Raw genomic sequence first — 12,561 nt, 5'->3', positions numbered from 1 at the left:
TCACACAGATGGACTTCTATTCTTATCTGCTGTTTCAGCGCCCCAACGAATATTCTTCTATTCTGCGAGGGAAAAAACTGTTTCAGGAATTCTTAGTTGATGCATGGGCTGCCACTGAATAGAACAGATTACGGTACTACAGATTTAGGCAAGATGTACTTCGTGCTAAATTATATCAAAATCTCACTGATGTCCCAGCAGAAACCTTAAATCCAGATCAAGTTGGAAGGAGAGTAGTTCTACCAGCATCATACGTCGGCAGTCCAAGGCATATGTTTGAGATATTCCAAGACTCAATGGCTATAACTCGGTTCAACAACCATCCAGATATATTCCTCACCATGACTGCGAACCCACATTGGGAGGAAGTTATTAAGGCCTTGCAGAAGAACGAAACTGCTACTGATCGACGGGAAGTGGTAGCCCGTGTGTTTTAACTAAAGCGAAGAGCCTTAATGAGAGAGATCAGAGACAAGGGTGTGCTTGGTATTGCTGTTGCACATGTTTACACAATTGAATTTCAGAAACGCGGTCTACCACATATGCATGCCCTTATATATCTTCGACATCAAGACAAGATTCGTGTGCCTGCTCAGGTTGACCGCATTGTTTGTGCTGAATTTCCTGATCCAGATACTGAACCTGAATTGTTTCACACTGTTATCAAATGTATGGCGGTTCATGGGCCATGTGGCTTAAAAAATCCAAGTTGTCCATGTATGGTAAATAGGCGTTGCAAAAGTCAATATCCCCGTGCTTTCGAAAATGTTACGACCATGGATAATACTGGATATCCTATCTACCGTCGTCGTGACACTGGCAAGAAATATAATGTTAGAGGGCATGAAGTTGATAATAGAGATGTTGTTCCATACAATCCTTATCTTTCTAAGATGTTCGATTGCCATATTAATGTCGAAGTTTGTGCCGGGATACGTTATGTTAAATACATTCACAAGTACATATTTAAAGGACACGACAGGACAACAGTGGTGTTCAATGACTTGGATGAGATACAACAATATTTAAATGCACGATATATCGGGCCACCTGAAGCGGTTTGGAGGTTGTTCGGGTTTTCTCTTCACCAAGAGAAGCCGGTTGTTGTGAGATTGGCACTTCATCTCCCTAGAATGCACCGAGTAGTTTACAATCCTAATGAATCAACGGATACTATTCTCTTAAGGGCTCAGCAACAAAAGTCAATTCTAACTGCATTTTTTGAGCGGTGTGCTTCAGATCCTGATGCACGAGGGCTTACATATCAAGAATTTCCAGAACATTATGTTTGGAGTAAAAGGTGGCATAGATGGACAAAAAGGACTCAAGCACCTGCTATTGGCGTATCGTACTTTGCAAGTCCTAACTCGGTGAGCGGTTTTATTTTATGGTTACTTCTAACTGTTGTAAAAGGTCTGCAGTCCTTTGATGATCTAAAGAGAATTGGAAATGGTCCTCCGCTTTGTACTTTCAAAGAAGTGTGTGTTATGCGTGGACTTCTTGAAGACGACAGCGAATGGGTGCAATGTTTACAAGAGGCTGCAATCATGCAAACTGGGTATCAACTTCGTCGACTTTTCTGTACTATTCTCACGGAGTGCAATCCGGTGCAACCTGAAGCCTTATGGAATGAATTTTGCGAAAGCATTTGTGATGACCTCCCATACAAGCTTCAAACCATGTTCTTCATTCCTCATCCTACAGATGACCAGGTACAAGATTATGGCTTATTTCTCCTAAATGATATTCTCTACGAGTCAGGTGGTCGAACTCTTGCTCATTTTCCTACAATGCCGCTCCCAATTAGAAATTGGAGCTTGGTTGTTGGGAACAGACTTATATGGGAGCAAAGGCAATTTCAGTTTGACCCACACAATGAAGAGGCACATGCCAATGCCATGCACTTAAATGCTGAGCAACACTTTGCATATAGTGAAGTGACAGATTCAGTAGCTCACAACAGCGGACGACTACTTTTCTTGAATGGAGCAGCCGGCACAGGAAAAACTTTTGTTTACAACACCATTGCTGCTACGTGTCGTACTCAAGGACACATTGCTATTATGGTGGCTTCATCCGAAATAGCTTCTTTACTATTGGCAGGTGGTTGGACTGCTCACTCAACCTTTTGCATCCCATTAGATATTATGGATAACTCTGTATGTGGGTTCAGTAAGTGTTCACCACAAGCTGATTTATTCAGACAAGCTAACCTAATCATATGGGATGAGGTCCCAATGCAAAACAAGTTCTGTTTGGAAGCTGTTGATCGCACACTACGTGATATTCGAGATAATGACAACCCATTCGGGGGAATCACTGTTGTTCTTTGTGGTGACTTCCGCCAATGCCTGCCAGTTATACCCAGAGGGTCCCGAGAGCAAATTGTTCGTGCTTCCTTGCGATGCTCTTTTCTTTGGAATCACGTCAATGTTCTCACCCTGGTACAGAACATGCGATTAGAGCGTGGCACTTATGAGAATTTACTTTTTGCAGAGTTCTTAACAAAGGTACGAACATTCATGTCCTAATTTATAATATTCCTCTATTAGAATTCTCATAATATTCTATTTCACATTTTATGTCATCAGGTTGGAAACGATCCTGAAGCGGTTATTGAGCTACCCTCAACGATCCATCATTGCACACATCTTCAGGACCTGATTTCTGCTACTTATCCTAATTTGGATGATACTTCTACTGTCACCCCTGACTATTTAACTGAGCGGACAATTCTTTATGCGAGGAATGATGATGTCAATGCCATTAATGCAGCATCTTTACGTATGTTCCCAGGAGAAACTAGGACTTTTCTGGCTGCTGACAAGTTGGATGAGGCAGATGCAAATAATCCTAGAAATATTAATTAGTATCCAAATGAGTACCTAAACTCACTTGATCCCATGGGTCTGCCACCATTTCGACTCAATCTAAAAGAGGGTTGTCCAATAATGTTGCTACGCAATATTGCCCCCAGAGATGGGTTATTCAACGGGACTCGCTTGATGGTGTTGCAATGTCAACCACACGTTATCTGGGCCAGAATTCTTACAGGTGAAAAATCAGGTAACCGTGTATTTATTCCAAGGATCTCTTTGTCACCATCCTCTTCAGATTTTCCTTTCAATATGACAAGAAGACAATTTCCTATCCGTTTGGCTTATTCCATGACTATAAATAAATGACAAGGACAATTCGTGAAGTTTGTGGGAATCGATCTTCGAACTGAAGTTTTCAGCCATGGCCAGTTATATGTGGCATTATCTAGGTGCACTTCTGCAGCCCGCATAAGTATTCTTCTACCTCCAAACGCTGAAAAGCTTACTACAAATGTCGTATACCCTGAAGTCTTGCTTTAAGCATTTGTCAGGTCAGTGCATACGTAGTTTCTTTTCCTTATTATTAGTTTTATTTTATTTTCATGGTTGTTTACATTTACTTATTCAACAAGTCGATCTATTTGCACTCACTTTATTATTAATTCTTTTTTCCTTCTTATGTATTAAAGCAATCCAACCAACCAAATGTGGATAAGGGCAAGCGCCCAATGCACCCGTCAATAAAGACGTATTTATATTCCCCCACAAGATAGGCTGATTCTTCAGACACCTCATGGCTTCTAGGTGTTACTTTAGTTACCTCATGGGTTACTATATGTACAACATTGTTTTCTTGCATTGCAATTACGTCTATTATTTATTTATTTTATCTTTCATAATTGTTCAAATTCAACGGGATAACATTCCTCCGTCTCTTCTAATCGTTTGCTTTCGGTAAGAATTTAATTGAACTTTCACTATTAATATTGTCCAGCGTTTTATTCTACCGTTGTCTTGCTTTAAACTTTGTATACCCTTAATTCTTAATATTATTGTTTGTCAAGTTCAAAATGCTCTGGCCTGAATCAAACTGGTTACATCTTGGAACTTCAGTGCTCTGTAATTACCATGTGCAGGCTGATGAAATGAGGAAGAGCAAGCACTCTAGGAGGATCGAGGTACCTGTTCACGAGACTGTATATAGTGGAATGACAAAAGCCCAAGTCTTAGAAGCTCATGATAAAGAGCTTAGGTTGGTGTAGCAGGATCAAATTATGGAACAAACCAAAGACAAAAAGAATGTTTTGGAAGCTTATGTCTATGACATGCGTAATAAGGTATACCATTGTAGTAAACAATGTCTGGAAGCTTGATTTAGAAAATAGGACAAAGTGGCCATATAATTGAATTGAAGAACTTAACATAAATAATATTATTTAACACTGCATTACAGCGCTTACATGTGAGTTTATTTTCACGTTAGATGTCATAACAAAATGACATCTAACGTGGACCCTAAACCCTGAACCCTAAACCCGTCAATAAAGACGTATTTCTATTCCCCCACAAGATAGGCTGATTCTTTAGCCACCTCATGGCTTCTAGGTGTTACTTTAGTCACCTCATGGCTTACTATCTGTACAACATTGTTTGTTGCATTGCAATTACGTCTATTATTTATTTATTTTATCTTTCGTAATTGTTCAGCACCCCACGGATAACATTCCTCCCTCTCTTCTTCTGTCGTCTGGCGCTCAGGTAAGAATTGAATTAAACTTTAGCTATTAATATTGTCTAGCGTTTTATTCTACCATTGTCTTGCTTTATACTTTGTATACCCTGAAGTCTTGCTTTTTTCGGTTCAGTATGTAATTAAGTACTTTCTTTTCCTAATTATTATTATTTTTTAAATATTGTGTACATCATAAATCTGCTTATTTATTTTGGGTTTTGTAGTTTTCCATACAACACATTTATTTGCAACTACTAATAATGGTAAGAGTGAAAATATTGTTTAGGCTGAAAATGAATTTCCTTTTCTTAAATTTTAAGCTAATTCACATTTGGTATTTTAAAGAATTAATAAAAAAAATTCAATATAGGAGCTATTGGCTATTTGTCAATTTGCTCGATGTCATATTCATATTGCTGGATGGGCGGGTTAAGGAGTGTGTTAATCTCCTTAGTGCTTTAAATTGATAGACTATCTTTTCATGATGACTTTTATACTTACATGTGGCATAATGGTATTGCACTTAGTGTTATTTGTTTTGTTGCTGAAGCCATTGCAAAATTCTCTCTATTCTCTTTTTCTATTTTTTTTCCCTGGTTCATAATGACTGGTACGGAAGGGGTGACAAATATGCTTCTTTTGCAGTTGCAGTAAATGATCTAAAGTGGGCGCAATCGTGCCAAGGCATGGAGTTTGATCCAATCAGGCAGCACATACATTTTTGCCCATGGAATATGTCTACTGCCATGACTAGTCCAGGGTGAAAACTAGCACTTTCTGCTTTAGATCATGAGATGACATCTTCTCGTCCATCACTCCCAGATTCACCGTCTTCATCTATGTTCGAGGTACGTCATTGTTTTTGTGGATGGATACATGCTTAGCTACTGGTTTGTTTCCTTGAACCATCATATACTTGCCTCCTTATTTACACTTCTGAAATTTTCACAGGCCAATGATTCCATTACTTCAGTCCAAAATCATTTCAAGTCTCCATCAACAAAAATAATCAAGACTACCCACAACTCAAGATAAGTGATTAATGTCCACCAGCTAGAGGTTCGTGCTTGGATGGCTTGGTTGGGTTGTTGAAGAGGTTACTAATTGCATTCTTCACTCTCGATTTGGGAATAGTGTGTTCTCCGGTTCCAAGTTTCAACTAGTACTATCAATGTGATTGAGACGGAAATTTCATGTGAATGCTACAATCTCTTTATAGCCACATTTTGAATTTCTCATGATGATGATCCCGATGTCCCGCTTGGTTTTGGTTGCTGGATGTTAGAAGTCACTTTGTATGGTTCAATTTACCTTGTCTGGGAAATTTTCAGTGGATTGCTGCTGTCGTGATGAAAAGCTTCATTAGTATTCATATTCACACATGCCTTAGTTTCCTTTGAAGAGGCACTAGAATCTTTTATTATTTTTTTTATGGTGAAAAAGGCCTAGAATGAAGTTGGTTTTTGGTTTGAACTGTGAGACTTGACAGGTTCTATTTTCATCCATACCCACAATAGGTATGAACATTGATTGTTCATACCTACCCATACTGAACATCAGCTATGAACATTGATTGTGGCTATAAAAACATGAACCCAAAACAGATATGAACAATAACTATTCATACCCCAAATTATGAACATTACCTATGAACAAAACAGATATGAACAATAAATGTTCACACCCAAAACAGATATGAACATTGATTGTTCATACCTTCTTTAGGTATGAACAATCCGTGTTCATACCCAAAAAAAATATGAACCTAAAACAAATATGAACATTGATTGTTCATACCCAAAACATAAATGAACAATAAATGTTCATACCCAAAATAGACATGAACATTGATTGTTCATACCCAAAACATATATGAACAATAAATATTCATACCCAAAACATATATAAATATTGATTGTTCATTTTTCAAGGTAGCGCCGCAGGCGCGCCGAGGTCTCGTGGGCCGTAGGCACGGGCATGTAGTAGAACTTGTACCTACTGATTGAAATTTCCACAAACCCAAAATCAGTAATTCTAAAACCACATCAAGGAGTTGAGATCTAATAACGACGATCGAAATGAGGAGGTGACTTTAGCTAAAAAACAAAAATATACTGAATACGAATATGGGTCGGGTTTGAGGGACGTATACAAAAGACTCGTAATTTTACCTATAAATATTGTAATTAGAACATTGTAAATATTGCTTGTTCCATTTACAATCTATAAAGCCATTCATTAGTTATCCTTAATTACCTACGATTGTTTAGAGAATTTGAAATAAAGGGAAGGATAGAAAATCAATTATATTAATTTCACACTGATTGAATGTATCCAGGAGAGGGAGAAGGTTTTGTCAGGTTTTCGTTGCTGACCAACTTCTTGTGGTCCCAACTCCTCCATCTGTTTCCTCTGCTCCTTGAACAACCATCTTCTGCTCCCGTTAAAATGCTGATTTGAACTACATTTTTCAAGAATCAAGATGGAGAGTATCCTTGCATTGCATATTGCATACGTTTTAAGGTTGTCAAACGTCAATTGGATTGCGAAAATTACTAAATTTGTAAGCCAAAATGGCTCATGGGTCCTATTAAAATACCACACAATCACTCAATTTCAGCTGGAAGTTGGGAGAAGAATTATCCAGTAAATTTTACTACGATAGTAAGATCACAGCCACCATGTTCTATACTTCTATCTACGCTAGGCTAACTAAACACCAGTGAGGCAGTGAGTGTGCATGGAGGTCCACAATCAACACAAACTTTTACGTCTACTGAAATGGTGTCCAGTTCGGTCTCAATTACTCTTATTATTATTATTATTATTTCACCACATTTGAAGCTCTGTCATCCGTGTAAGAAAATACTTATCACTTTGAATTAGATCTAGGTTAATCCAACTTTAATTAAATTAAGATAGGTTGCCAGAGGTAGACAACAGCATGCATAGTGGTACATATCCACTACCTTATATATATCTCAAGTTCACCGACTCTTATTCCGAACAAATTGTACAAGTCTAACTTTTCAAAAATATTTGTAAGCACATATCAGTTTCAATTGAGTAGTCAAGCTAAACCTTATATCAAGTACTTGCAATTAGTTAAGAACTTATTAAAACTTTGTGAGCTGAGTTAAGCTAAGGTGATCTTAATGCCTTAATGGGGATTGAGGAGGTGACTGATTGACTTGAGAGCCAATGCCAACTTTAGAGATAGTGATAGAGTGCAGATTTTCATACTCTGATGCTTTGCTTGTCAAAGTTAACCTGATATTGCTAAATAATTGCTCGGGAGTGCTGAAATTGATCCGAAAGATCAGGATCAAGAATTGCTTTTGGGAGCAGCGTGAGTGTGTGTGAGCAAAATAGATATGAACAATAAATGTTCGTACCCAAAACAGATATGAACATTGATTGTTCATACTTTCTTTATGTATGAACAATCCGTGTTCATATCCAAAAAAGTCTAAATGCAAATATGATCGTTATGACGAGGAGGCTGAGGAGTACCATTATGATGTTGAGCGGTAAAAGCAGTGGCATTGAAGTTTGGACACAGCATGCATGTGTCCTGAATAGAAAAGTGGAAATTGAAGAGTTGGTCTGTGCCAACCCATAATCTTTCATTCCTACGACCCTTGACATTTGGCATCATTACCATTTACCATTTTGTGTTATTCTTTACGTCATTCTAAAATAGAAAATTCGTTGGGTACACAATTTCCACAAGGATAAGTGTGATTGATAAATGTGATTGATTAACTATAGAAATTCTGAGTGTTAATACATTAGATTATTGATCAAAATCAGGTTGCTATTTATTCTTCTTTTTCATTTTTTCTTGAAATGTAAAACATAATAATTGTGTTTTTCACACAATAGTCCGCTGGACACAAGTCAATCAAGCTTTAAAAAATATTAATCACACAAGTGATATTACTCATTTGTTTGGAATTATTACATCATGATGAATTATCCAATATTTGGTCATGCAAAAAAATTAGCATTACTAAAGCTTAGTGTAATGTGGTTCGAGAGCATGAAAGATTTAAAATTGATCTTCTGATGCAAATTCCAAAAAAAGTCAAATAAACCATATCAAGAAAAAAGCACACAATATGAAAGTCTTAATCACCAATTAAAACATCTTCCTATAAACCTAATAAAACCATTTCCAGAAGACAGATTTCATGAAACCTAAACCTCCTAAACAATAGAAACTACATATTAACTAGGAACGTTTAAACACCAATTGAACCAAACCCTCCTGCACCTCTAACAGTAGAATCCAAATCCTCAACCTCAAAAACTTTAGGAGTCACAATTTTCTCCAAAATCATCTGAGCAATCTTATTATCAGCCTTCACTTCAAAATCAACATTAGAATGATTAAACAATATCACACCCACTGGTCCTCTATAATCAGCATCAATCACACCAGCACCAACATTTATTGAATGCTTCCACGCCAAACCCGATTGCGGCGCTACAAGACCCAACAAAAAAACCCACCTCAGTAAACCAAATCAATCAACAATAACAATAAGTATATAAAACAAATGATTACCAATACGAGCATAGGTTCCTTCTGGTATCGCGATGCTTAAATCAGTTGGTACTAAAGTTTTCCTCTTACTGGAACTTTAGTCTCTACAACACTGAATCAAACACATGAAAAGGGCAAAATAAAATTTCTACAGAGAATGCAACAACATACTGAACATAGAGTAAATAGGTGTTGTTATATTTACCTTGAAAGATCATAACTAGCAGAAAGAGATGAACCTCTAGAGGGCAAAATGGCATTTTCTGAAAGTTTTTTAAGTTTCAAGAAACGGACAAATACATGAGAATTTCCTCCATTTTGTTGATTGAGTTTTTGAATCTTGGGTGAGGGTTCTTGGATTTCAAGGCTGTTGTTTTCTTGAACCATTTTGAGGGTTGAAGAGTGATGGAAGAAGATTTGTGAAGTGGAAAAAAAGGTAAAGTAGTTGGGTTTATTAGAGAAAAATCTGGACATTAATTTTTCAGTTGTTTTGGAGCCCTTAATTCCCACCATAAATTATAATAAGTTGAGTCTTTTCATGCATATGGGCTAATTTCAAGTGCAATTGTAGCCCAAGTTTCTCAACAAAACCACCCATTGTATATCATAGACAACATACATTTTAAAGTGTCACTACATATTGGGTATATCACAGATCTGAAATATGACCTCATAGGACATAAGAGTATACTGAAGTTCCTAGGAATAGTCAACTTTTACTAAGCGAGGAGAGAACAAAGTCATGTAATCGATGAGCTATTTAGTTGTTGCAATATTCTACAGGTAATAGTTAATTTGAATTTTGAAGTAGTTTTCATTATGGACATATGCAAGTTCAGGTATATGGATGAGTTCTTCCATTCGTGAAAGCTAAATAAGTGTGACGTGTGACCTATCCAAATTATTGTACTAAGGCTTTGTCTAGAGAATCTCCTATTAACTCTTGAAAGGAGCTAAAGGTACATTCTAATTTTTATTTCTTTAATATGCTGATGTGCTCTAGATTTCTCAATGCAATATCATATTAGGAAAACATCATGGTATATTGAGTTTGATTTATATAATTGGTTTTAAATAACATTGGAATATGGATATTTAGCGAAACATACACTAAGTTTATTGATTGATGATAAAAATATGCTATAAAGTTGATGACAGAAGACTAGATATTGAGATGGAATGAAGTTAGATGATGGCGTTGGTGACAAAAATTCACTCTAAAGCAAAATACTTGCTAGAAATAGTTTATAGTAGTGAGTATGAGTATGAATGAACTCTAGACAAGGCTATAGTAAAGTAACAACCGTTAAGCATGAAAGAGAACTTAAGGAAGAAAGACTAAGACAAATCTGATTGGAAGTCTTATGCTAAGACAATTAAGTTAAAAGTTAAAGAGTCACGACCAAAGGGTGGAAATCCATTACGCATACAATATTTACAATCACCCTTACCACAGTACTAGACTTGACACTTACAGTTTCCCTATCTCTAAGTATAAGTGAAAACTGAAAAGTGAGGCCATATCTTCATTGCACCTTAGACCCTTCGTTGAGGATTTTGAGTCTACCTTTCTGATTCGAGATTTGGGTCAATTTCTTGTTGTATGGAGCTCCTACTGCCCATTATACGTGTTCATGAAAATTTTGGTTTGTACATGGATTTGTAGATATCCAATTTGAAGCAAAAATCATTGGTGGGGACTCACTTGTGGAAAACAAAGGAGACGGATATCGATGACTGAAATGGATTCTATACTATGCTATGTTGGTTGGACATCAAATTTAAGAAGTAGACCATATGTTAATGGGCTTGGCCCATACAATTAAATGAGGTAATTTGTAGGTAGGGGGTCAGTAACTTTTATTTTGTCATCTCTATCCGTGACTAAAAGACAGTGGTTGAACCAATGTAAGAGAAGGTGCAGAGGGGTGTGGATAGGAGAGCATTCAGGGAGATGCTAGTTTGATGGGGAACAAGACAACAACCTGATTATGAGTATTTATGAGGACGGGGATGGAGTGCGGGCGGAAAGAAGCTATTATTGAGGTTCCTTCATCTAGTTGTACTTGCAGCAGAGTGAGGTCAGTGGTGGTCTTATATTTGTAATCTAGTTTAGGTGGGTGTTTTGGAGTGCATACGTGGTTTAAGAGTTTAGTCTCTCGCTAATGTGTTAAAGGTTGATGCAATCCTTTTGGTTATATTTAGGGTTTAAAAAAATGCATCAAAGCTTCATGGCTCTCTGCCTCTGTGCGGCTTGACCGCTTGAGGCTTAATCCACAATAATATTAGAAAAACAAAACAAAACAAAAATAAAATGAAAATAAAAATAGAAATAAAAATAAAATAAAAGAAGAGAGAATGTGGGAAAATGGGATTTGATTTGATGATGGAAGTTTGTAATTCCTAATAGAATGGTGTTTTAATGCTCAAAACATAACCTAATAGGGAGTTTTGTAATCTTTAAAGAAGTTACGAGGGCTCAAAATAAATGTGATTGAAGGGGATCAATGCAATTTTTATTAACCTTGGCTATATCAGTAAGCATATAGGGATAAGTGTTCAAATTTTGCTTTAATGGTGGCAAAAATAGGGTGATTTTTAAACCTTAGGGGTAGTAGAGTAATTTAACCAAAAAAAACAGGAAAAACATGCAAAAAACCAAAAAAAACTAGGGTTGTCGTAGCCGTAAGTCCTAGCACACCATCTGGAAGTGCTGGGAATATCTCTTCTGATGAATCTGATTTTGAAGTGGATAACTTTGAGAGTGATATGAGAGCCAAATATGGTGAGGGATCTGTTGAAAAGTATAGGAGAAAATTGATGGTGGAGTTTGAGTCTATGAAAACCCAAAGAGACCAGGAAGAGTTGCTTGAACTTAAGAGTTATAAGCCAACAAAAGAGTCTTTACTCAGAGAGGCTCAGGGGTTAGTGGATGCGGTTAAAGCATTTGAGGACTCAAGTGATGAGACTTCACCAGTTAGACATGAAGAAGAAACGCGAATGGAAACAAGGTCCGAGGGAGTCGGGGAAGATGGAGACTTTAATTATAAGCGAGTAGAAACCGAGGTGTGAAGATATAACTAAATTTGTTGAATGAAGGGATCGAGAACTACGAACAAAGCCAATGCTTTGGAAGATGGAGTTGCAGATCCTAAAAAATCGCAATCACGATCTGAGATTGCAAAGAAGCCATCAGATGACAAAGACAATGGGAGTTCAAGCAAAGGACAGGATGACAAAGAGACAAAAGTGGTAGAATGTGAAACAGAGGTAGAGAAAGGAGGAAGCTTTGAACCCAAGCAAGGTGAGTCTGATACAAATAATCCAATCGAGGCTTCTGCTACTGAGAATGAAAAACAGAAACAGAACAATGGTGGTCTCAAAGCTAAGAGGGTTGAGATACAGCAGCCAAAGGGGTTGGGGTTGAAAAGCCAGGAACCAAAAGCTATTGTGATGAAGGA

At 37.1% G+C, this 12,561-nt stretch overlaps 1 protein-coding gene and 1 pseudogene across 2 annotated transcripts; one reads left to right on the top strand and one right to left on the bottom strand.

Moving 5' to 3' along the window:
* Window positions 1-455: 455 nt before the first annotated feature.
* LOC147474656 (uncharacterized) lies at window positions 456-6,974 on the top strand. Its single transcript, XM_086585148.1, has 4 exons — window positions 456-2,510; window positions 2,592-2,837; window positions 3,956-4,071; window positions 6,890-6,974. Exons 1-4 carry the CDS (start codon window positions 456-458, stop codon window positions 6,972-6,974), a joined length of 2,502 nt encoding a protein of 833 aa, XP_086441274.1.
* A 1,654-nt stretch (window positions 6,975-8,628) lies between these two features.
* LOC147474655 (deoxyuridine 5'-triphosphate nucleotidohydrolase-like) lies at window positions 8,629-9,487 on the bottom strand (annotated as a pseudogene). The gene is made up of 3 exons (XR_015208931.1): window positions 9,306-9,487; window positions 9,122-9,212; window positions 8,629-9,040 (listed from the first exon to the last, which is right to left on the bottom strand). The product of XR_015208931.1 is annotated as a deoxyuridine 5'-triphosphate nucleotidohydrolase-like (transcript).
* Window positions 9,488-12,561: the final 3,074 nt, after the last annotated feature.

This window comes from Coptis chinensis, chromosome 9, assembly GCF_015680905.1.
Source record: "Coptis chinensis isolate HL-2020 chromosome 9, ASM1568090v1, whole genome shotgun sequence".
Classification (NCBI taxonomy): Eukaryota; Viridiplantae; Streptophyta; class Magnoliopsida; order Ranunculales; family Ranunculaceae; genus Coptis; species Coptis chinensis.
This window is presented reverse-complemented; position numbering and strand designations above follow the sequence as displayed.